At 48.3% G+C, this 25,594-nt stretch overlaps 1 protein-coding gene across 1 annotated transcript; it reads right to left on the bottom strand.

The window, feature by feature from the left end:
- Positions 1–1,510: 1,510 nt before the first annotated feature.
- On the bottom strand, positions 1,511–25,594 carry NCF1 (neutrophil cytosolic factor 1). Its single transcript, XM_006136052.5, has 11 exons — positions 25,399–25,594; positions 23,451–23,531; positions 21,618–21,693; positions 15,460–15,625; positions 13,762–13,817; positions 12,093–12,215; positions 10,260–10,367; positions 9,572–9,689; positions 7,032–7,139; positions 4,631–4,767; positions 1,511–2,269 (listed from the first exon to the last, which is right to left on the bottom strand). The coding sequence occupies exons 1-11, from the start codon at positions 25,468–25,470 to the stop codon at positions 2,151–2,153; spliced, it is 1,164 nt and encodes a 387-aa protein (XP_006136114.1). The 5' UTR covers positions 25,471–25,594; the 3' UTR covers positions 1,511–2,150.

Here is a 25,594-nt window from a genome sequence, read left to right as displayed (position 1 = left end):
CTGTCCAGCCTTCCTGGTCCCCGATCTCCCTCCAGCTCTGCTTCCTGCCCCCCCTTCCTCCCAGCCAGCCCCGCAGCCCCCGACCCTCCCCACCCGCCCCACCTTCTCCCGACCAGTCCTTCCCTCCCTCCCCCGCCCATGATCAAGTGTGTGCAGTATTTTTTTGGGGGGGTCTACCTAATAACCCTACGCCCCACATCCCATCTTCTCCCCTCTCCAGCCTACGGCTCTTTGCTTAATTGCCACGTACAGTGGCTGTGGCGTAACTGCATCTGCGGCTGTCCTGCTCCCCAGACGCTCCCTCGCCCCCGCGCTTTCCCCTTGTCCTGTTCAGTCCCATCTCTCTTTGCCCAGCAGGGTGATGCCAAGGCAGCTCAGAAGAAGATGCGGAAGACGAAAAACCACTGAATTCAGACTGAAAATACAGGTTCCGAACAAGAGAATTTTCTGGACCGTGGGAGGTCAATATTGTCTAGCAGCAGTACCTACACTTCCACTGCTTACTGTGCCGTTAGAAGACATTTAGGGGTAAATTAGAGGTAAATAACAGCACAGAACACTGAGGGCTAGGACTGGTGTAAACAAACTTTATGGAACCACAGGAAACTTGGCCACGTCCCTGAAAAGCGGACATCTAGCTAACTAAAATCATTCTGGATGACGGATGTTTCTGAAGGAGAGACTTCTGGATTAGAGAGGTTCAACCTGTACTTGGAAAGTTCCTATTGACTCGCTGTCAGCCACACATAACCCGGGGAGAAAAGGATCTACATACTTACACTGTAAGCTCAGCAGCGCAGGCACTGTCTTTTTGTTATATGCATAAACCAAATCTATCACATTAACTTCCCCAACCCTTAATGTAAATGCTAGAATGTAGTTTTGCCAACTTGCACCAATTTCTCATAAGTCTCAATATTTGGTGTTTTTCTCAAATCTGCAGCTCCTCAAATCATATGATTGAATGAGAATCTCCACTTCCATTTAAAACGGCCGAGTAAGTTTTTAAGGTTCATGGCTGCATAGAAAAGCTTTAAAAAAAATCAAGGCCTCAAAAAGTAAAAGGCAAACTAAAAAAATCTCAACTTTGTTTCATTAAAATCTCATGATTTTAAAGCAATCTGGTGCTTTTCGGGGGGTTCACTGACTGTTTTAAACATTTGATAAAATAAGAAATAGTCTCTTCTCCTTTCTGGTCTCCCACTAGAAGGCAGACGTGAGCCAAATGTTATTAAAGGACAACAGCCATTGGACACTTCCCAAAAATTATCAGTTACACTTGCAATCATAGATTACTACCCTAGATTGCCAGAGTGGATTTCCTCTTTGACATTAACATCTTTTGCAAGAAGCCCTTGATAAACATTCTGTGCAATAGTCACTATGTGCTGGGAACTGTTTGTCAGGATTTCTTCAGCAGCTTTCTTTAACAGCTCTTGCAATAGGCAACACATCTTTTGTTGAGGATGCAGTACATCTTGGCGGAAGGAGAGAGACTGCAATTCAGTAGCTCATTTTTCTGACTTGTTTATAATCCTTCATTTAGCCAACATGAAAGTATTACCCACATATAGTAACTTTTCAAACCACAGACATATTTAGCTAGTAAAACACTGTACAGAATAAAAAGTGATATATGTATTAACAGTACATGTGAGTCTCCTACAACAAGAATCACCCAAAATGGCTATATTACAAAGCAAGCTAATCAGTGCACCTTGATGATATGGTTTGCAAAGTATAAATGGCAGGAAAGGACTCCATTAAGAATCTCTCTTACAGCTCGATGCAATGAAATGCTGAGCACCTTCCTCTACTGTGAAACAAGTCAATGGTGGAGGAGTTCACTCAACATCTCACCCGATCAGTGCCTTGATCAATCATATTATGTGTAGCGATTCATGGTAAACTTAAAAAAAAAAGTGATCATTTACTGAGATTATCTTGCCAAATTCTGTCCTCAAGTTTAGAACAATTCAGATTTATCGAGAGATGGATGGTGAGGACTCTAATTCAAGGTATCTCTGAGAAACTCCAGGAGGGCAGCTGCACTTTTTGATGTGCCAGAATTTACCAGGACTGTCCAGTCTGGCTATAGAGTCCTGGCAGAGAATAAGCATCAGCTTTTTTTTCTTCTTCTTCCCGTGGCATCATTTGATCTTGTTCTTTGTGCTCTCTGTACACCGATTCATGATCAGGTCCTTACTGGGTCGTGGTGGAATGGCCGGCTGGGCCTTGGATTTGGTTTCTTCCATTTCATTTTTCTCTCCTACAAATGAGAGGACATAAAAATATGGGAAAGTTCCATGTCCCTGGCACAGTTCGAGGAGGCCAAGGGAATTAGGTATCCTATTTTCACTGAATTTTGATCCTAGAATAAGTGTTCTATTCTTATGCCATTAATGTTGGATAAAGTACTAAATTGGCTTCTTCTAAAGAGAAGACGGGAGCTGAAGAAATAGGTTGAGAATCTGGGAGGGATTCGTTACTACCAACTTCCTTAAAGTCATTTGCTCTCTCATTCTAAACATTCAAAAAATTCCCACTGAGAGCATATTTTTCCCTTTCTTCTCTCTACATTTCTCTGGGGTTTGCTTTATTCTTGGATTTTCCAGGCCAGAAGGGACTTTTAGACCATCTAGTCTTACCTCCTCTATGAGTCAGGCCAGAAAATGTCACCCACTTATATGATAGTCTGTTAAATAAAATGGGCCCAATCATTTGAGGGGAGCAGTGCAACTTGGGAGGTGCTGAGCACCCTCAATTAGTCCCCGAGTCAAAGCACTAAGCAAGTACTTAAGTTTAAACCCCTGCTATCAAGTTCTGTGGGAATGAAGCAAATGTTCAGAGTCAGACTCATGTTTATGCATTTTGCTGAACAGGGATGCTCTTTGCTAAACATAGCTCTCACGCGGATCAGGCCCTAGGCTAATCAAGGGGTTGATGTTACAACTTTTGACTCCAGTCCCACTTTCTGATTTGCAGAATTGCAGGCAAAGAAGCCAGTGGCAGAGTTTGGCTCAAATTGTGTCTCAGGCACTTAGCTGGAGGCTTCTTGCTCCAGAGTCTAGCTGATCGCTGGATGTGGGTTCGGGAAGGAATTTCCCCAGGTCAAATTGGCAATGACCTTGTGGGGATTCCCCTTCCTCTACAGCATGGGGGTACGGGGCGCTTGCTGGGCTTATCAGTCAGTTCCCTGCCATTATAGGGGGCTCAGGCACCAGTATACCTGGGTCCCTCCTGTTCTTTCTCTGTGGCACATCAATAAGCTAGTCTCTTGAAGGCTGTCACACTTTGGTTTAATTTTGGTTGTTGTGTATTGTATGCAGGTGGCCTGTGGAAGAGAGGTCAGATTAGATACCCTGGTGACCCTTTCTAGGCTAGGCCTGTGAAGTCTGGATCCAGAGTGGGTGTGAGTCTTTCTCTGGCTAACTCAATGTGCTAGGTAGTTGGCTGTGTAGTTTTCCATTCACTAGGAATGTCACAAATGTATCAGCTGGCTTTCAATACCTTACCCCCCATTATCTGCAGGCATTTCAGATCTTTTAGAAATCAGAAACCACTCATTTCAGCCTTTGGGTGGTTGGTCCCTGCCCTTCTAGGACCTGCCTTAATTCCACCTCCATGATTTCTCATACTTTCCATACCCTGCTATTCCAGAAATGAACCTACACATCTCTCATACTCATTCTGTCTTCTTTGCTTCAGTGGCCTCTCCCTTTTACTGTTGTAATGCTTCGTATGAAACCCACTTCCCCATTTACGGCTCGTAGAAGACTGCTATGTCAGGATTACGAATGACTGTAACCACCATCAGCTTTATCAGGCCATTTCACAACAAAGATAATTTCTCTAGACCCCTCGGCTTGCGCTATTGCAAATAGAATCAACCCAACTCCTGCATAGTCTCATTCGTGTCAGTGCTGGGTACCCATGACCATCAGTGAAGGCCATAGGAGGTTCCCGTCCTCAGTACCTTGAAAATCTTATTCTTGACCATTCCTTACTGTCTGGATTGTCCTGGCTGCCTGACATGGCTGTAGAAGTGCTGTCGGTAGCTCAGAATTGGACTGAGTAGCCTTCATTAGCTTTGGGGTATGAATTCTCCCTCTGCCACTAACGCCGCTAAGCAACCTCAGAAAGGCAAGAGGACTTGCCTTGTGGAAGGTAGACTAGGGCTGTGTCCAGACTCAGGGGTTTTTTCGAAAAAAGTAGCCTTTTTTCGAAAAAACCTCACCTGCATCCAGACTCAAGCCGCGTTCTTTCTAAATTAAATCGAAAGAACGCGGCTTTTCTTTCGATGGCAGTAAACCTCATTTCACGAGGAAGAACGCCTTCTTTCGAAAGTTCCTCTTTCGAAAGAAGGCATTCTTCAATGTAAATAGGGCTTCTTCGAAAGAGAGCATCCAGACTCACTGGATGCTTTCTTTCGAAAAAGCAAGCCGCTTTTTCGAAAGTTCAACGTGCAGTCTAGACGCTCTCTTTCAAAAGAGGCTTGCAGTCTAGACATAGCCTAGGAGGAAGAGTGACGTCCACCAGCCCTGATGGTCTCCTTGAGTACAAACATCCTCCCCCCCGCTGTTCATGACACAGGCGTTCTATCTAATGGGCACGCCAGGCTGGAACTTACTGATCACGTTGGACTTGTTCTGGAGATTGCCCTTGGTTTTCCTCTTCATATACTTCACACTGTTCCGTCTATACGTCTCCTGGCTGATCTGCTTCCGGCTTTGGTTGTGGATGCTCTTGACATTTCGGATGGTCGACCTGCATAGAGAAAGAGAAAAATCTTCCAGCTTTTGCCATTTTAACTCTCTATGCTTTCGTACCATACGGTCCCCACTGGGGGAACTCTCCCCTTTTGTAGGTTTGGCACAGCCTCATCCTAGGGAGGGCAGTGGATTTAGCCTAGCCCAAGCAGTGGATTTAGCCATGATTGCTTTGGGTTATACCAGGCAAAATGACTGTGAGTTAACGTCAGTAGCTGTGAGCAACCTTCTGTGATTTGTTGCATAAAACATTAGTCAGGCAGCATCTAACTGTTATCCATGAATGTTTTTTAAAAGCGCAAAGTGAGACTTTAATTACAGTAAAGAGCAATACTTAATTAGTTCTTCCAATCGACCTCAAAGTACCTTGCAGAGGAAGGGGAGCATCAGTTACATCCCTAAGTCACATAGCAGGTGAGTGGTAGTGCCCATCCATCCAAGCTCCACCCATTAGGCCACACTGCTTACATATGCCTATTTAGATCCATTATTTCTGGTATAGTGCCATTGTAATTCCGAGGCAGGACATTCACTGGCTACTGTAACATGTCACTTTGTGTGCGTGCATGCGTGCGTGCGTGTTTGCACATCTACACATGTGTGCAAACTCCCATAGATTTCAGCAGGATCGGAACCTGGCCCACATGCAGATCAGATCAGTGAGCATAGATTCAACACGTTGTTTCCCAAGCTACACCTGTCACACACAAGTACTGAGCAAAGTGAAAATTAACACAAAGGCCTGTGGGAAGGAGGGCGGCAGGGGGTTAGAGTCTCAGTGGGAGTAAGACAGCCTGCTGCCCTGGAGAGTTCTGAGCAGGAGAGACCAAGCCCCTCTTCTAGGATCTGAACTAAGACCAACACATTTTCAGGACTGGTGCCTGGAACAGTTACAAGCAGATGGTTCCTATTCCCTACCACCGCTATTGTTTCACACCGGGTTCACACCATTTACCTACGAATCAGCGGCATCGCGCTCTATTACGCTGCCTCCCGTTCACGCCTAACATTTCAACACATTTCACATCTGTGAAATTAGAGGCGCCTGTTTCATAGCTGCCCTAAGTGGAAGCAATTTTCTTCACAATGGGATATATAAGGACCTTACACAGACTATTTTGCTCGGCTAATGCAAAAGAACAGCAGAGATTTTGGGTGCTTACCCTGACTGAACCCACCCTCATTGCTTTTTATAGTTCATCTCTCTCTCTCTAGTGACAAATGCATGGTCCCATGACTGGTGCCCTATAGATATCAGCTTGATTAGATATTTACTGCAGTGTTCACAGCAGTGGAAGAGTGAGAGTCCAGCTTCTCAGATGGTGTAAATCAACACATCTGCATGGAAATCAATGGAGGCAGGCCAACCTGCACCAGCTCCCGGTCAGACCACAAGCTGGACTGGGGAGATGATGTAGGAAACCTGCTTTGGGATGATGCAGACAGTTCAGCTCAGCACTTGCCATGCTTGTAATCACCACTGGGCAAATTTGAACCTGCGACCTCTGGAGCTTGGTATAAGGAGCCTCTGTAGCTTGAGCTTGAGCAATGAAGCCAGCTGACTCTCAGTTCAAACTATACAGCTCCCTTGTTCTTAGTTCTCACTGTAAGTGGTCTAAGTGCCACTACATGGGACAGTGAAAAACACCCGCTAGGTGTGTGGGTTACACAGGTACCTTACAAGTTCAGTTTCAAATGGTGTGAAATTAATGAGGAGCAGGTTTAAAACAAATAAAAGGAAGTTCTTCTTCACACAGGGCACAGTCAACCTGTGGAACTCCTTGCCTGAGGAGGTTGTGAAGACTAGGACTATAACAGGGTTTAAAAGAGAACTAGATAAATTCATGGAGGTTAAGTCCATTAATGGCTATTAGCCAGTGTGGGTAAGGAATGGTGTCCCTAGCCTCTGTTTGTCAGAGACTGGAGATGGATGGCAGGAGAGAGATGGCTTGATCATGACCTGTTCAGTTCACTCCCTCTAGGGCACCTGGCATTGGCCACTGTCGGCAGACAGGACACTGGACTGGATGGGTCTTTGGCCTGATCCAGTCTGGCCATTCTTATGTTCTTGTAACGTTCTTAGGCCAAAGTCTTTCTTTTCAGAAGAAAGCCCTGTAGCAACTCTCTTCCCCCACCCTACTCACTTAGCACTTAGGTTCCTCATCTCTAGGACAAGCGCTAGGTATCCCCAGCCACAGTCTAATTCACTTCATCACACTGTCCCAAAACATGGGGCAACCAGACCCGATTTGCCTTCCCTACCTTCGAGGAGGAGCGCCTCTGTTTCTCAGATCATTCTTCACAGGGTTATTCTCTTCCCCAGATTTCTGCAGATACATGGAGGGGTAGTACCCGGTGATTTCTTCCTTCCTGGGGTGCAAAACAACACCACTTACACATACAGCAGCTTTGTCAAAACAACAGCCTGGCTGTCCAAATCCGAGGACCCTTTTCCCAAGCATCATGGAGGAGTCACCCTCAGAGATGATGTTTTCAATTGAGATGGGATGTTTTTCTAACAGATCTGCTCAAGGAATGATTTGGGGGAAGTTCCTGGTCAGACTGGTCCTTTTGGGCCTCGGCATCTATGAATCTCACCTCCTGGCAGTTCAGCAGTTCCGGGGTGGGGGCGTTCTAGTGGTGGCGACAGCTGACAGGATCCAGCCTCTGAACTGCACTTTGCCAGCCCCGGAGTGCGATCGCCATGCTCCTGCAACCCCACTCAGGGCCCGCTCGAGGCATTCTGGTGCCCCGGGCACGGGCGCAGGCCCGCCTGTGGGGAGCAGGCCCGCCCCCCTAGGGTGCACAGGCCCGCCACCAGGGTGCATGGCGCATGCGCGGCCCGGCTACGGCCACTGGCGTGCAGCCCGGAGCCCACCCCCGGGGTGCAGGGTGCAAGTACGGCCCAGTCCGACCCAGCCATCACTGTTGGCGCGCACGCCAGGCCGTGTAGGGCCCCGCGACTGTGGGGGGAAGGTCATTGCTAGCCAGCGCCACGGGGATGTGGGCAGGCCGGCGCTGCGGGAGCTGGCCTGATGGCAGCTGTAAGGGACACCGCGCACCCCTTACAGCTGCCATCAGGCACCCCCCATCAGTTGGAGCCCTGGGCAGCTGCCCGGCTCACCCATGCCTCCGTCCGGCCCTGACCCCACTCCCCACGCTCTTTTCCCCTCTGCTGTCAAGTCAGGCAACTTCCTCTTCCTTGCTATGTGGCACCAGCTGCAGGGTTACTGAGTGTAGCCGAGACAGCCCCCCTGCTTCTCATCCCTGGGTCTGGCCCCTGCACAACCCAGAGCAGAGCTGCAGTGTCAGGGGATGGAGGCTGGAACAGGCTCCATGTGAACAGAATCTTCAGGGGTTTTCGCCAGGCTGGAGCAAGTCTCCACTGAGCAAGTGCCGACTGCTGGCCCAGGGGGTCACTGGGACGGCAAAAGGCACATCCCTGAGACAAAGGTGACACACGTCTCAAGGTCCAAAGCGAAGGCACGAAAGCTTCTCTCTGGCTTCTAGTCCTCCGGCCTGCTCTCGTGCCACTTGCCACCTTCTGGTGAGTGGGGGCTGGGTGCATGCCAGGGGGTGGGGGTGAGGCTGGCCACAGGAGCCGGCGCAGAGCCCGCGGGGGAGGGGAGGAGATGGCGACCAGGGGATGCCCAAAAGTCCCTTCAGAATCTTCACCTACCCCCTCATCTTCTAATTAAACCTCAAGCCCCAGCATTCAAAGTTAAATAAAATATTTCCATTATTTTTCATTGCACATACGCACTGTTTTACTCACATTGTGGGTTAAATAGGCTTTTGTGGGCTAGTCTGCGAACCTAAGTTTCGTTGAGAACGTTGTTTCTATGGGGAAATGCGTTCCGAGTTCCAAGCAACCAAATCTCAAACGAACTTTTGGAAAACAACCCGTTCTTGAGACGGGGTCTTCCTGTATTATTTTCCCCCAGCTTTGTTCTTGGGAACAACTGAATGTTTGGCGTGAAATTTCTTTCCCGCCCTCTTCCCAAAAAAATCCATCTGCAGCAGACACCTGGCAAAATTCAGCTCAAATGTTTAAAGACTGGCAAAGTTATAAACAACTGAGAACAGAGGTAGGGGAAGCAAAATGCAGGACAATGTAGCACTTTAAAGACTAACAAGACGGTTTATTAGATGATGAGCTTTCGTGGGCCAGACCCACTTCCTCAGATCAAAGAGTGGAAGAAAATAGTCACAACCATATATACCAAAGGATGCAATTAAAAAAAAGTGAACACATATGAAAAGGACAAATCACATTTCAGAACAGGAGGGGGATGCAGGGGGGGGAGGGAAGGAAGGTAAGTGTCTGTGAATTGATGATATTAGAGGTGTCTGTGAATATCATCAATTCACAGACACTTACCTTCCTTCCTTCCCCCCCCCCCCCGCATCCCCCTCCTGTTCTGAAATGTGATTTGTCCTTTTCATGTGTGTTCACTTTTTTTAATTGCATCCTTTGGTATATATGGTTGTGACTATTTTCTTCCACTATTTGATCTGAGGAAGTGGGTCTGGCCCACGAAAGCTCATCACCTAATAAACCATCTTGTTAGTCTTTAAAGTGCTACATTGTCCTGCATTTTGCTTCAGCTACCCCAGACTAACACGGCTACATTTCTATCACTAGAGGTACGGGAAGCATTCATCAGCCTTACCAAGTGATGCTCCTGGCCTTATCTGTAAGAACCACCCATTATAATTATAATTCATCTCAGGTTCTCTTTCGGTTCCTTCCCCTGAGTGACCCAAAGAGCCAAATCCAATTTATCCTCGCATGCTCTTACCTGACAACCCACCAGCCATCAAGGAGCTTATGGATAACTTCTATGGTGTCGCCTTCTTTCAATGTCAGCTCATCATCCTCAACACCAGAGTAGCCTTTTCTGACAACATAGAGTTCCCCTGAGCACAATAGAAACAAAGGAGGTTTCAAGGATCTATTGGATGTTAACACCCAAGGAAGAACATCTCAGTGATCCAGACCAGCGCTCCAAAATGACACAGCCCACACCCCAACAATGGATCCCCATTTTAAACAAGAGCCGACTCCATAGTGATTCTGCATAAATTCCCGTGCCGTGGCACCATGATCAATGATACTCATTGGTTAAGTACCTCACAACTGACCTGGGACTCCACACAGATGGGCTGTGTCTAGACTGGCCCCTTCTTCGGAAGAGGCATGCTAATTTCTAACTTTGGAATAGGGAAATCAGCGGGGGGGATTTAAATATCCCCCGTGGGATTTAAATAAAAATGGCCACCGCTTTTTTTCCGGCTTGGAGAAAAGCCGGAAAAGAGCGTCCAGACTGGCGCGATCCTCCGGAATAAAGCCCTTACGGGCTGGGCTCATTGTGAAATCAGAGATGGAACATCTTAGTGCATTTCCTTCTGCAGTTACTCCAAAACCCTGCTCGGGACCCTGGAGGAGACATCCTATGTGGCTATATTGCTGGGGGGTTGCGGTTTTACCTGCATAGTTAGGATCCTGGTCTTCAGATTCATCAGGACCATCCATAGGCTCCAGATAAGCAGCTGGGACCCAGCCACGTTTATTCTTTAACTGACAGAACCACCAGCCTGTAACAAAAGCAGCAGCAAACACCACAAGGGTCAGCCCCATTCATTGCAGTGCCTTGTACGCTGTAAGGTGCACCTCAAAATAAACTCTCCCCCCAGGCCTGGGGTGAAGGGAGCAGTCATTAACCCCGTGGGAAGAGAGACACTAAAGGACTTCTATGATGTCACACAGTCACCAGCAGTGTGGAGACTCAGATCTCTTCGCTCTGTTCTTTAACTGTGGGACCACTATGTCACAGAACTATAAGACAAGCTATCTTGATATTTGTCTTCAGGGGGTACGGTTATGCCTCTTCTACCAATGAAGCAAGAACAGCATAGCTGGAACTGACTATGGCTTCCAAGGCTAGCAGATTCGATTAGATTCCCTAAGGCCTTGTCTACACTTGAAGGCAACTTACAAAACCCAAACTCCATATCTTTTAACTGGTTGGGGGCCCGGTCTCTATGCGAAAGCAATGGGATGAAAAGGAATGGAAGGTGGACTGGGAAGGGTTGTGGCAAGGCCCACTGGGGTAAAGAGGTGTCTGCGTATGTACAACTCAGTCATATATGTGCCTGTGAAGCAATCATAGTGACCTGACGGGTGTAGGACATGAAGCAATCAGTGTTTCTCTCATAGATCCTGTAAGTCACGGTATAGAAGTGGTTCTCTGTGTCAATCACCATGAGAACAGGGGAGGGGAAGTCAACTTTTGTTTTGTTACCATGCGGATCCTAAAGTTAGAATGTTATTTCCTGGTTGAGTGCCAATCCCACCCAACCAGTCATGGGAGAAACTCAAGGGCTTTCGAGGATTGCATCACAGCCTCACCAAGAGAAGTCCCCCATCATGTGACTGCACATGGTGTTTTTCTCCGTGTTTCCCTCGCTAGGGGCATGGCTGTGATCCCAGAGTGCTTGCTGTCTGTACATATAAATGCTCTCAGCTCCCACACTTAGGGCACGGAATTAAAACATTTCAAGATACAGATGCTCACAGAGAGATAATCAGCAGGTCGTCATGAAGGGCAGCAGTAGCAGCCAGGAACCCCAGCCCTGGACTGCCAGCTCCCCGCCCCCAAGTTCCGTGTTGTACAAACACAGAGCAGCGAGCAGTCCCTTCCCTAGACAGCTTCCCGTCCACACACATAGTCCGTTGTGGGTTTAAAGCACCACACACGCATTCACTAGCTCAGCCGCACCTCTGGCGGGAGGCAGGCAGTGTTCCCTCTAATTCTTCCTACCCCCTGAGCGGAATGAATTTTGTTAGATGCACCAATCTGGTGGTAATGCGCGACACATCACCCTCCTATTTGTGCACATGACAAAACGGATGTGGCGGGGTTGGGGCTAAGGGATTCTGAGTGGGGGAAGAGCTCGGGCTGAAGCAGAGGGTCGGGGTGCAGGAGTGTGAGGGTTCCAGCCGACCCTAGGAAGAGAGGGCTCCTAGGGATCGCTCCATCCCAGCTGCCCTAAGCAACTGGACAGGCACGTTGCCTCCCTACAGGGCGGGTCTCTGCTGGGAGCATCCAGGCACTGTCTCAGGTCACAGGATGAGTCAGTGGCAGAGCCAGGAATGGACCATCTGTGTTCAGGCCTTTCCCCAACCCACTGGGCCAAGCTCCGTCTGCGAAAGGGGCTCTGAAGAGCTAGCGCTGGGCTCTGTCTCTGCACCGGGCCGCAAGATGGCATCTCTGCTCAGCCCTGAACTTTGCAGCCCCGTCCCAGAGCAACGGCCTTTACCGCTTTCGCTCTTCTCCACCACGTCCACCAGGTCCCCGGTTTTCAGAGCCATCTCGGAGCCAGAGTTCTTCTCATAGTCAGCAATGGCTCGGTATGTCTGCAGGATGATGGGGCCAGTAATGTCTGCAAGAGAGAAGCGGGGACAGGATTTCATGAGCTCCTTCCATGGCTTTCCATCCGCGTGGCTCCACTGATTGCCCCAGGAGAAGCTGGAGAAAACGCCACAGAAGCTCAGAGGAAAGTCCAAAACACTCCCTGAGGGATAGCAGTGCCGGTGTTCTCACCACTCTAGGTAGCTACGCTCGGAGGAGTTCCTTTAAAAAGGACCAAGAAAACCAGCAGGGAGAATGGTAAGTGCTCGAGCAAGGCAGCTACGGCTTCTTTAGGACCCCAGAGTATTATATTCCTAGCAAAGCGTTCATCAGTGAACATTCGAGTTTAGCATGCTGCATCGGTGTCCCAGAAAAGGTCTGCCCCTCTCAGGCTGCCGGCACTCGTGCATAAACTGTTGCTACACATTTGCTGCTGCTGACAGTTAGGGTTGCCAGGTGTCCAGGATTGACCCAGACCGTCCGGTATTTTCGCCTCCTCGCCAGTAAAAAAATTCAGAAAATACCGTTCACCTAAAATGTCTGGTATTTTCTGACTTTTTCCCTGCCAGGAGGTGAAAATCCTGGGTGCTCACCTGGTTCTGCAGGGGAGCTATCTGGCCTGGAGCAGGAAGATAAGATGGTGGACGGCCGCTAGCAGCCTGTTAGGGCCAAAAATCCTCAAAGGGGCCATGCTGGGTTCTTTTTTTGTTTGTTTCTTTTGGTTCAAAAGTTTGGTCTCCCCCTTTTTGTTCTCAGCAGAATTTTTTCCCTGGTGTTTTTTTTGGGGGGGTGGGGAGGGTAGAGTATTTTTGGTTAAACCATCTGGCAACCCTACCGGCAGTGTGGCTCTGCTGTGTGGGGGTCTACCAACACTTCAGCTCTCCCGCTGACAGTACAGCAGCAGTAGCTATGGGACAGCAGGGGTAGGTGACCCTGTAAAACACCCACTGGCCTATAGATCTACAGGGTGCTGAGCGGAAGATCATGTTTGCAGAAGGGAGGGGCGGCTCCCCAAGCCGAGCAGGATTGAGGTTTGCAATCTTACAAGGGAAGAAGGATGGGTTTGATGGCAAGGTGACCCAGCCCCCACAATTTAAGCACCTGATTCCATCTTCCCTCTGTTTACAGGGTGCACGTGCTTCAAGGCACCAGGGCTGAGTGGGCTGCTGGAATTCAGGCTGCAGTACAATGCGGTAGCCAGAGCTGTTCAGGAAGAGCATGGCTGGAAGGCCTCCTTGACACCAAACCAGGCCCTTCAGGTTGACCCGGGGCCCTCCATATTCCAGGCCAGGAGCAATTTCTCAATTCACTGCATCCACCCTCAGGCCGCTTCCTCTGAGATGTCTCCTGGTGCTCTGCTACCCATGGCTCAGGAGCTGTGCCTTGCAGTGGGGCCAGCCCTACAGTCCCAGGGGTCAGGACTCTCCTGCAAGCCGGTGAATTGTGCTGAACACTCTCCCACCCTACAGATTATTCTCACTTGGTCAATAGTTTCCTGCAAGGCTGGCAGAACCAGGTGTTCTCAGTGGCTAGGTCTCTTGCTTATCAGTGTCTGAATCACCAGAGCTTCTTCTTACCTGCAGCATTTTTCTTGGAGTCCTTTGGCACCAAATATGTCTCCGGCTTCTTGATGCTAGAAAAAGAAGAGTGAACTCAGTTGAATGCCAGGGAATGCTGCTCTTTGTTTGGAATAGATCCCATATGAAGAGAGATTAAAGAGATGGACTTTTCAGTTTAGCAAAGAGGAGACTAAGGGGGGGTATGCTAGAGGTCTATAAAATCATGACTGGTGTGGAAAAAGTGAATAAGGAAAAGTTATTTACTTCTTCCCACAATATAAGAACTAGGGGTCATCAAGTGAAATGATTAGGCAGCAGGTTTCAAACAAACAAAAGGAAGTTTTTCTTCACTCAGCACATAGTCAACCTGTGGAACTCCTTGCCAGAGGATGTGATGAAGGCTAGAACTGTAACAGGGTTCAAAAAAGAGCTAGATAGATTCATGGAGGTTAGGTCCATCAATGGCTATTAGTCAGGATGGGTAGGAATGGTGTTCCTAGTCTCTGTTTCTCTGGAGGTTGGTGATAGGGGAGGGATCACGTGAGGATTACTTGTTGTGATCCCTCCCTCTGGGGCATCTGGTGCTGGCCACTGTCATCAGGCAGGATACTGGGCTAGATGGACCTTTGGTCTGATCCAGTAGGGCCGTTCTTATGTTCTCTCTCTTCCCAGCAACAGGGTTCCCTTCCCTCCATACAAAAAACATACTGGCTCAGGCCAATGGGCCATCAAGCCCAGCACCTGGTCTCGGACAGTGGCCGGTACCAAAACCATCAGAACAAGGCCATTTGGAAAGATCCATCTGGTTTCCCCTCCTGGCTTCTGACAGGGCATATGGGCTGCCCTAAGCGTGATGTTACATCCTGCCTGTCTTGAGCATTATCTCTGCAGTAGAGACGTACCCTTAAAAGGTGGCGCAGACCATCCCAGGGTTCATTCAACTATTTAAAGGAACAGCACCCCAATTCTGTGCAATACAACAACGAAAATAATCTCAGGCAGAGGTCCAGCCTGAAATACTTCAGCCTGATGGGTCGAATTTTCAGAACTAAGAACAGAGGCTCAGAATGGAAATGACAGCTGGTATTAGTGCTTGGGTTAATAGATCATATTATTTATACCCTCTAGCACATGGGTTCCCAAACTGGGGGGGGCATGAAGAAATTCCAGCGGAGGCAGAAGGTGACCCAACCCCACCGCCCCCCATCAAATTTTGCTGCTCTGGTCAGTGGTCAGTTCCTTTTTTTTTTGCTTTTGTTCAACAAGTTTTGCTTCAATTTTTTTTTGGGGGGGGGGGCTGAGGGTTCCTCAAAAATCAAAAAGGGGGCGTAATGCTGAAAAGTTTGGGAACCACTGCTCTAGCATGTTAGTCTTGTGTTATATCAATGGAAGAAATCTGATCATGTTACTAAGCTCAGCTGTACAGAACTGAGTGGACAAGCTTTCTCCTCCTGACCTGGGTAGAGACAAACACAAGAAAGTCGCGTAGAAGTGTGTATATTACAAATGGAATGTCAGTTTGTGTTAGAGTCACAGATTGTGAAGCCAGAAGAGACCATTGTGAACGTCTAGTCTGATCCACTGCTTGACACAGGCTGCCAGGTTTCCCTGCCTTAATTCCTGCTTGAACTCGAGCAGACCCAGTTGCAAAATACCTAGACTAGATGTTTAAATGGTTCAGACGCTCTGCGTTCCTGCGGACGCGATTGTACTCACTGGCTGTCAGTGGGCGGGTTCAAGTCGTCAGGCCTGACTTTGAAGAAGTTCAGAACATGTGTGCATCGGGAAATCTTGTGCGGCAGATTCACCAAGGTGTAGCAGTATTCAGTCAGCGTGCCTTGCCTGTTCTGGGTGGACCTGTGGCCATCAAACCATTTGGGTGCTAGAGAAGAGCAAAACCAGAGAGACTCAATTTTTGTGACGAGCACATTGGGTAGCACTGCCCATGCGGTCACCCCTATGCAGAGCCTCTGCACCTCGATACCACACAGCGACCTGCTGAGCAGAACCCCAAAGAGTGACTTGTCACGCGAGTGTGGGGACATCCCGGGGCCCTGCACCCCATCCGCAGTCAGGTGTGATGCTCAGCCGGCAGAGAGAAGAGAAGGCTTGTGAGTCCACAGGGACACAGCGTAGACCAGCCTTCAGTAACCAGAAGCAGCCAGGACATTCCATCTTGGGAAGAGGGAGACCCAAAGACAGGCCTGTCTCTTGTTCTGCACCCCAGGCCAACTTCCAGCAACTCGGTGCCAGCCCCCCGCCAGGCACCTCCTCCCACCTTTGTCCTACTTCCCGAGCAAAAGGTGTAACCTGATCACAACCTCTTCCGAGCTCAGATTACAAAGGGCGTCAATGTGCAAGAGCCTATCACACCCAAAATTCCCATCACCATCTAGGTATTGGTGCAGTGCCCCGGGAAACTGAGGCACACGCCCGGGGTTACTACAAGACAGCGGAACTCACATGCCACATAACCAGGGGAATAAAATCCCCCAGAGTCCCACTTCGTCACATGACTTCTGCAGACGGCTCCTTGCTCCTGCCACAGGTAAAGCATTTGGGTGTCTCTCAAAGGGAAGGTTACCGTGGGTGTAACCCTCACATCTAGTGTGGTTCACTGGTCCATGCAGTGGCACCTAGACCACAGCAACAGCTAAAACCAAGAGACCTCCCCAGCATGGGCTGGGAGCCAGCTGGCTTTTAGCTCAGCTGGTAGAGGCTCCTCTACTCAGCTTCGGAGGTCCCAGGTTCAAATCCCCCTGGTGGTGGTTACACGGGCACCAAATGGGTGCGGTCAGCGGAGCTGCAGCCTAACAGTGCTCTGGGAGAAATGGCTGTTGTAACCAGGTCCTGTGTTTTAAGGAAGCTGTGCACTCAGAGCACAGAGTTCCTCATTTTGTCAAGGCAGCAGCCGACGCGCAGCGCAACCCAGCGCACACCCTGGGTCTCAGCAGGAGCTCCGCAGTGAAGGTAGACAGAGCAGCTTGGGGGAGACGTGGCTACTCCGAGCTGACGGGGAGCATCACCAAGCGCTAGAGAAAGCCCCCGTATTAGCGCCGTGGCGCCGTAACGCAATCCCCACAGCCATCACCAGATTACGCCCCCTCAGCTTCTTCTGGGCCAACCCTTCGGCCAGCGCTGTCGGCCTTTGTCCTAACTGGTCCTGCTTCGGTGAGGCAGAGCGCGCCCCTCGCTCCTATCAGAACGCAGGCTGCAGCTTCCCAAGCTTCTATCGGGAGCCCTGGCCCCGGAGGAGGAATAATACCCAACACCACCGGAGTGGCACAGTTCCACCACCCTTCACCCCTCCGTGAGCAGCGCAACGTCAATGGGGGAGCTACTTCTGTCCGCACCGCTGCGGCCCCTGGGGCTGGCGCAGTAACCACGTCAGTGGGTGGAGCATAGAAACCTAGAACGCTAGATCTGGAAGGGCCCTCGAGAGGTCGAGTCCAGTCCCCGGCCCTCACGGCAGGACCCAGCACCATCTAGACCATCCTTGACAGGTGTCTGTCCCACCTGCTCTTAAATATCTCCAGTGATGGAGATTCCACAACCTCCCCAAGCAATTTATTCCAGTGTTTCACCATCCTGAGGCTACGTCTAGATTGGCATGATTTTCCGGAAATGCTTTTAACAGAAAAGTTTTCCGTTAAAAGCATTTTCGGAAAAGCGCGTCTAGATTGGCAGGATGCTTTTCCGGAAAAGCACTTTTTGTGGAAAAGCATCCGTGGCCAATCTAGACGCGCTTTTCCGCAAAAAAGCCCCGATGGCCATTTTCGCGATAGGGGCTTTTTTGTGGAAAACAAATCTGAGCTGTCTACACTGGCCCTTTTGCGCAAAAGTCTTTCGGAAAAAGACTTTTGCCCGAACGGGAGCAGCATAGTATTTCCGGAAAATCACTGACGATCTTACATGAGATCATCAGTGCTTTTGCAGAAATTCAAGCGGCCAGTGTAGACAGCTGGCAAGTTTTTCCGGAAAAGCGGCTGATTTTCTGGAAAAACTTGCCAGTCTAGACACAGCCTAACGGTTAGGACGTTTTTCCTAATGTCCAACCTAAATCCCCCTTGCTGCAGTTGAAGCCCATTGCTTCTTGTCCTATCTTCAGAGGCCAAGGAGAACAATGCTCCATCTTGACTGAAGCACTACACGGGTGCAGAGGCAGCAGTGCCGACTGCGTGTTTTAAGTGTAGACCTGCCCCCAAATAACCTGCCCAAAGTCACCGGGGAAGACTGCAGCAAAACAGACTTGAATCTAGGTCGCCCATGCTGTAGGCAAGTGCCCTAACCCAGTGGTTTTCAACCAGGGATGTGTTTCCCCCCCTGGAGGAATGCAGGGCTCTTCTGGGTGGCACATCAACTCCTCTACCAAGGCTATATGAAAAGCAAGAGTGAAGTCAGCACAAAGTAAAATGTCACACAGTGACTTGTTTATACTGCTCTATATGCTGAAATGCAAGTACAATCATTTATATTTCAATTGACTTACTTATTATTCAAGGGTAAAACCAAGAAAGTCGCCAAGTTTTCGGCAACAGTGTGCTGGGAGACTTTGATCTTTTTATGTCTGACTTTGTGAAGCAAGGAGGGTATGCAAGCCAAATCTGACTCCTGAAAGGGGTACAGTCGCCCGGAAAGGACAGTGGTTCTCAACCTAACCACTGGAGCATCCCACCAAACAACTTCCCTGGGCAGCAAGACTGTGCCATTACCACCATTTGACAGGTGGGGCTCTGAGACACAGAGAGGCTAAGCGTAGGTCCACCCTTAAAAGGCTACAGCAGCACAGCTGCAGGCTAGGCATTACTGACACTGATGGAAGGGGCTCTCCCATCGGCATAGGGAATCCATCTCCCAACAGGCAGTAGCTAGATCAATATAAAAATTCTTCCAGTGGCAGTATATGCACTGGTCAATACAACTACCTCTAGGTGCATGGATTTTTCACCCCCTTCCTCCCCCGAGACATGCACCTATACCAATGCACCTTCCCAGCCTAGAGTAACTCAAAGCTCACACAGAAAGTCTGCAGCAGAGAGAGGAAGCAAACCTGGATGCCCCAAATCCTAGCTAGAAGCCGAACTACAGCCATCCTTCCTCTCGATTTCACTCTGCGTTGAATTGCCATGTGTCCCTGTTAAGAGACGCCTTACACCTACTGAACAGAAGCCTTCAGCTTTGGGATTTAATAATTCAACATAATCATCTGGGGAGGGAAAAAAAACCTCCTCAAACCAGTGACAAGGAGTGGCTAGGTGAGGTTAGAAAATCAACCTGAGTTGATAATTTGTTGTTAACTTTTCTGTTGTTTACCGATTGTTCACACAGATGGGGGAAAGGCCAGGAGGTTTTAAGGGCAGGGCAGGCGATATGAGGTTGGGCTACGTTCCTGGCAGATGCTGAAGGGAGAATAAACTGCGACAATCAGATAAGACAATGAATCTTACTGCATCTTTTACTGTGTCACCTCCCCCAGCATGTTCGCATTAGATAATTGAAATGACTAGCGTATTGCCTTGGTCACTCGGAAGAAGGTGCGTGCATAAGTTACACCAGTGTTTCTCAACCTGTGGTGCGAGTACCCTTAGGGGTATTCGAGAGAAGTCTGGGGGGTACGTCAACACAACTGAAATTTGGAGAAAACTGAATTTTTGTTTTAAGTTTTACAGCGCTTTATTATTTTTGTACTTTTTACACCCAAAAATTTCTTCGCCCGCCTGGCTACGATTACGTTGTTTAAACAAAGGTGTTGCAATGGTAGAAAAAAATGTTGTGTGTCTGAAAACTGTAGGTACTGGGGATACTTATAATATTTTTAAAAGGGGTACATTTTATAAAAAGGTTGAGAAACGCTGAGTTACAATTCAGTGCAACCACTGACTTCACCCATTAAGGGGAATTCTTTCATTTCCTCAAATCGATGTGACTGCGTGTTCTTTCTGAAACACACCCATGTGCATGTAGGCAAATGAACACTATAAATACACTGCGGGTGTGCTCAGGTAGCAGGCAGGGTACCGAATCTCAGCCCTGTTACAGAAGGTGTCATTTGCATTTGAATTCTTTCTTTCCGGGCGGGGGAATGCCGACCTTGATACAGGCCTTTCAAAGGTGCCTGTGTGTAAATGGAAGCCAAAAAAATGTCAGTTGTGTAGTGTCGCTGCTTACAAACACGTATTAACCCCTAGCCAAGGACTGTGTTTCCTTCCACACTTCCAGCGAGCTCAGCTAAATGACGGCAGGGTCAGGTTTGCAGACGTGCTTAGCACCCAACCGCTCCTACTGTTCCCAGCTCTTCCGACTGTACCAGTAACTTCATGCCAACCCTCGCACAGGCAACACACCTCTGGCTGTCTGGGACAGGGCAATATTCATGGGGTGTCTTGGACGACCTGAGGGACTTTAAAGCCTGTGGTGACAATCACTCTCCAGTGAGTCCTTTGAAGTGTATAATCGAGTATAGTTTCCTGCTGTGTATTTCACACACCTACCGGGGACATGGAAGACAATGGGCCAACGCATCAGCTGAGGTAAACAGCCGTGGCTCCATTTATAAAGATTTTGGTCTGTTTCCTGAGTGGTTTTATTTTTAAGAAAAGTGGAACAAAGCATTTTTCCTGCTCGTGTGCCTTGGCACGGGCTGGATGGGTTTCATTCGGCGTTTCGGCAAGCCCCATGTTCCCCCCCCCCCCCCCCGAGCTTCCTGGGCCATGCCGGTGGACGTGACAACTTCCTCAAACTGACGGATGTCAGTTCTAGGGCCTCGCAGCTGCACCACAACACAGCAGCTGCAGCCTGACCACAGTGGCACCTTAGCAATGGATTTCCATGTGCCAGGCAAGGAGACAGAGGAACAGGCCGCTTTGCCATCCCTTCTACAGTCAGCACCTTTCACTGCTAAAGCCAACTGGCCAGCTGTGGGGACTTCCTCATCTCGGAGAGATTTCCTCATTAAAAATAGAGCAACAAATGCTGACAGAGAAATCTGAGCCCGTCCACCACAGCGATTGCAGTAACCAGTGTCGGGAAAGTAAAATAATCTGTGAGAAACTGCTACTGTAAATTCCCCGAGATTGGGGGACGGCACAGAGGGGACTCTGGGGACATTCCCCAACCAACAGCAGTGGGTGGGTTTGCATTTACTCAAAGGTTACTCAAATCAGGGATAGGCTCAAGTGCCAAACCCAGCTCCCATTAAACCTCTTGATTTCAGTGCCAGCTTGACTGAGCTCTAAATCCTAAACCCCACCAGAGTCTTATTAAAGGCAATTTCTCTGCATTCATTTCCTCAGACGCACTCAGTGAAGGAGATGGGGAAACTGAGGCACATTGCAGCACCGTGGCTGGCTGAAGAATGGGAATGGAACCCAGGTTTCCAGCCCCTTCACTGCATGAACACGTAGCCATGGGAGCGGCGAAGCTTTCTGCCTGCCGGGAATGGTGCCTTTACCACAGTCTCTCATTGGATGGTTAGATTGAAAGGGAGAGGTTGTCCGGGGCTGAAAACGGGTGTACAGGAATGGGGCAGTTAAGTCGCTTTCCCTGCATCGGCTAGAAGGTGAGTTCTAGGCGGTTACTGATCGTGAGGAAGTACACAATAAGCAGGAGTAGACCAAGCAATCTGTGGTGGGTGGGTTGGTGGGTGTCCATTTGGTCACATCTCCCTCTAGTCAAGTGCTCCAGTTACTAGAGCAGTCTGCTACTCACACCGAATGGAATTTCTCTGTACTCTGGAGGGTCTCAGGTTCCACCCCCCACTGAAGACCCTGGTGTCTGTGTGTTTGCAGCCACAGTACAAATTACAGAAGGGCGGCCATCCCTTTTCCTTATAGCCTCCTGCTTTGAAAGTCTGGCGGCTTCATACGTTTGCTTACCTGGTAAGTGAGGGATGATCCTGTTCTCAGTGTTGATGTCCCCAGATTCAATGGGAAACATTTCCTTTAAGGATTTCTAGCATGAGAAGAGAAACCAGAATTAGGTGCACAGTCCAGTCAGCATATCCAAGGTAAAATTCAGTCAGACTCCTCGGGGGCTCAGAGGGAGGACAGCAGTAGAAGAGACTCAGGCTCTGGTTTTCCAAAGGCCTCAGCTTGGCCTTTGCCTGTGTATCCAATAAAGAGCTCAATTTTGCAAGCCCATTTGACAGCACCTTGCCAGGGAGCTAGCAGCTTGTGTTGACAAATCAGGTAGCTAGCAACAGAAGGGCAGATCCTGAGAGCAGAGGGAACTCGGCACTTGCAGGGTTGGGCACCAATCAAAGGACGTCAGGTCAAGTTTTCGTCAGTGTTTATGTGGCTTAGGAGCCTGGTCCCATTTTCAGATTAGGAGCCTAAGTCCCATTGCCTTTCACTGAGGATTTGGCTCCTAAGTCTCTTTTGAAAAAGGGAATGTTTTGCCCGTTTGTAATAAATTCTTAATACATACTAGTATATTTGAAAAGTTTGTCCGATCAAGAACTTTTTCTAAACGGTACGAGCTAGGATCACCCCATCTGGCATGCAGCTTCCTCTTGCCATAACTTAAAGCAGTTTCGCAAAGTGGTCCGCGGACCCGCTCTCAGAAACCTGCTCCCTGGCCGCTCTGGTTTGTTTACTGACCAGCTCTGCAGCCATGGAGCCTTACAGCTCCCATTGGCTCCGGTTCGCCATTTGCAGCCAAAGGGGGAGCCGCGAGAAGCAGCGTGGGCCAGGTTGCTACTTCCTGCAACTCCCTTTGGCTGCAAACGGTGAACCAAATTAGCCAGCATTGGTTGGGTCCTTAACTCCATTAAGTTGGGGGGAAGGGGTTGAAAATAAACGAGAAAATGCACATGCTTTATTTAAATGATCGTATCTTTCAAAAATAGGGTTAGTTTTATCAAGTTAATTTTTATTTCGGATTTCTTTTAAAAAAGGGATTGTTAGCATTTTTCCGTTTAAATTTTTTTTAAAGGGAATTCTATCAAGTGTGGGGTTTTTTTTTCTTCATCCCAATAAACTCACTAGTTGTAAATAAAGGGAAAAAAAGAACGCAGTAACAGTCTGCCTGTGTTGGGGGACTGGAATACTTTCCCGTCAGCATAAGGCACGGATTGTTACCCAGATGGATACACGCCATTCGTGGAACTGGAAACCTTCGCTACACAGCAGCACCAGATGGCCCTTCTGGCGTGTGCCAGTGGAGAGATGGAGCTAGAGTGGCCACTTCCCCAAGAAACCCTGGTGCAGGATGCTTGCACTTTGCGGTAACCAGTTCTCCTTAGGATAGTTAGTATCCAGCTTAACTTCTGACTTCACTGAATAAAACGTTGCAAGAAAGAAAGATCAGTTCTCGACTCCTCTGTCTGGTGAAGGCAAAGCCCCCCGGGATGGTACGAACAAAAGGCCAAGAGTCTTGTTCCAAATCAGCTAACAAAGGGCTGATATGCTTGAAAATGGTATTTGGGCCAGTTAAGTCCTGTCGCTCTCCTGAGGAAAGCAGATCACATATGCTCTGAGGTCAGCACAGTGAATGCTGCAAGCTTTACATTATGGTTTTGAAAATAGATGTCATTGTGAGCCTTCTCTCACCATGCATAAAAAGCTGAGGCATTCCTGTACCACAGAGCTAAGCCTGTGATAAAGTCCTAACTAGACATAGACTAATTATAGCCGCAGTTTTCGCCTCATAAGCCCCTCCAACGCAAGCGAGACTTAGCCTGAATCAATACACACCAAGAGTTGACTTACGTGAAATTCGTATATCTCGGTAAATTTTCGATAGACTAGTTTTTCGGTTAGATCCTGCCATTTCACCAGGAACATGTAAACCTAATGAACAACAAAGAGAGTTCAGATTCTGCAGTTTCCACTGTGGGACACCCATTTATACCACCAAGTAGGGACAATCACTGTTTATGAACCATTTTCCAAGAGAGACCAGATAGAGTCTTGTTTTCTGGAAAAAACACACACTCACAATCTCTAGCTACAATCCATTTCAAAACCTGGGTCAGCGAGGCTCTGAATTTTTCTCTATTCACAGAAAATTCAGCAAGCACAGACAGGACAGCAGGTTCTAGCACATGCTGGTACGAAGAGCCGATTTCCTATAAACATAGCCACTCAGCAGATATAACACAGGGGTGCATCTAAACTACGAGGCTCTATCGAAAAAAGATACTTAAAAAGGGCTCTGCATTTTGCGTATCTTTTTCTGATACTTTTGTTGGAAGAGGCTTTTCTGAAGATTGGTCCATCTACACTGGGCCAATGTTGGAAAAAAACCATCTTTCAAAAGCCCCCTTCTTCCTCGTGGAACAAGGAATACAGGGGCTTCCAAAAGAGCACGTTTGCTCTTCCGCAAAAAAAAAGCAGAAGAGCAAACGCGTTCCCTGGATGCGGCGGAGTTTTTTCGGAATATCTCTGGTATCCCGAAACCCCCCCAGAGTCTAGCCAGACCCTAGGACTTCTCCTCACTACCATCAGTGTGCTTCCTTTCACAATGCCCCCATTAATGGAAAGTCACCCAGAACTGATCCACTAAGCTAAAGTCCCATTCTCTTTCATATCTCTTCTCTAGTACAGTGTTTCTCAATCTTTTTTTAAAAGTGCCCCTTTAAAAAAAATTACCTCCACTATCCACAGTTTTCAGACACACACAAAAATTTTCTACCGTTGCACCGCATTTGTTTAAACAACTTAATCATAGCCAGGCAGGCAAAGAAATGTTGGGGTGTAAAATGTACAAAAATAATAAAGCGCTGTTTTCTCCAAATTTCAGTGATGTTCATCTACCCTCCCCCCGACTTCTCTTGAGTAACCCTATGGGTACTCGTACCACTGGCTGAGAAACACTGCTCCAGAACGGTAGAAGAAAATCAACTCTTTAGCAGCTCAGCTGAGGAGCATGTCAGAAGAAACACCATTTAATTACAAAAACATAAAAGACATAGCAAATGTAGAGCAAAATGACATCCTAGTACTGGTTGAAAACATCTATTTTCTTTCCATGAACAATTTCCATTTTTTCCCACAAAATCCAGAATGAATTTTGCTTTGCCATTTTGGTTCAAATCTTTTTCACCCAAAAACTGAACAATTCAGCAACATGGATCTGTTTTCACAGAACATGTGTATTATTACAGTGAAACTGCCTTTTTTCCCACCCCGCAAAAAATTGATTATATACAACAGAGCTAGTTGGAATTGTTCAGAGAAAGAGATTAGGGATTGAAGAGGTTTGTTAGAGAAAGAGACTAGAAATAGAAGGTAGAGAGACTGGTGAGGAACGAGAGCCAGGAGAATTGCTCTTCCCACAGTGACAATAATCAAAACCCCACAGTGACACTCGCCATCTTAAAAGCGAGTGATGATTGTGAGCCATAGAGCTCAGTACTGATCAACGCTTCTTTTGGTTCAGCCTGTTACAAAGACAGGAATCAACCAAGCAGCTGACATTTGGATCCAAACTCCCCTGAAATTCATAGGCATTCAGGTCTAGAACAGATGTTCCTAACTCCAGTCCAATCTGCTGTCTCAGCTCAGAAAGCAGCAGCGTTCTCCTATAATGTTACTTCTAGAATTTCTCTTTCAAGGTATTATTTGAACTAGAAGATGAAACGACGCCAAGGGGAACTACGCCTAAAGAGAAAACCCGTCAGTGTACTGCTCTGCAGTGTAATCTCGGAGTACTTACATAATGTTGGCTTGGAAAAAACCTTTTCTCAAAGCCCAGCAGCTCAATGTGTCTGATGTATGCATCTTCCATGGCTGTGGTGGGTCCCTGGTACTGAATGCTAGAATCGGGCTGTTTGGCTGCAAGGAGCTTCCAACTGTTTGTCTGGACGTTCAAGGCTGCCCTTGCCGTCTTCTCTATCTGTGCGTCGGGTGGC

This window comes from Pelodiscus sinensis, chromosome 21, assembly GCF_052426305.1.
Source record: "Pelodiscus sinensis isolate ZL-2025 chromosome 21, ASM5242630v1, whole genome shotgun sequence".
NCBI lineage: Eukaryota > Metazoa > Chordata > Testudines > Trionychidae > Pelodiscus > Pelodiscus sinensis.
Note: the sequence above shows the minus strand (reverse complement) of the source record. Positions and strands in the feature narration are given on the sequence as shown.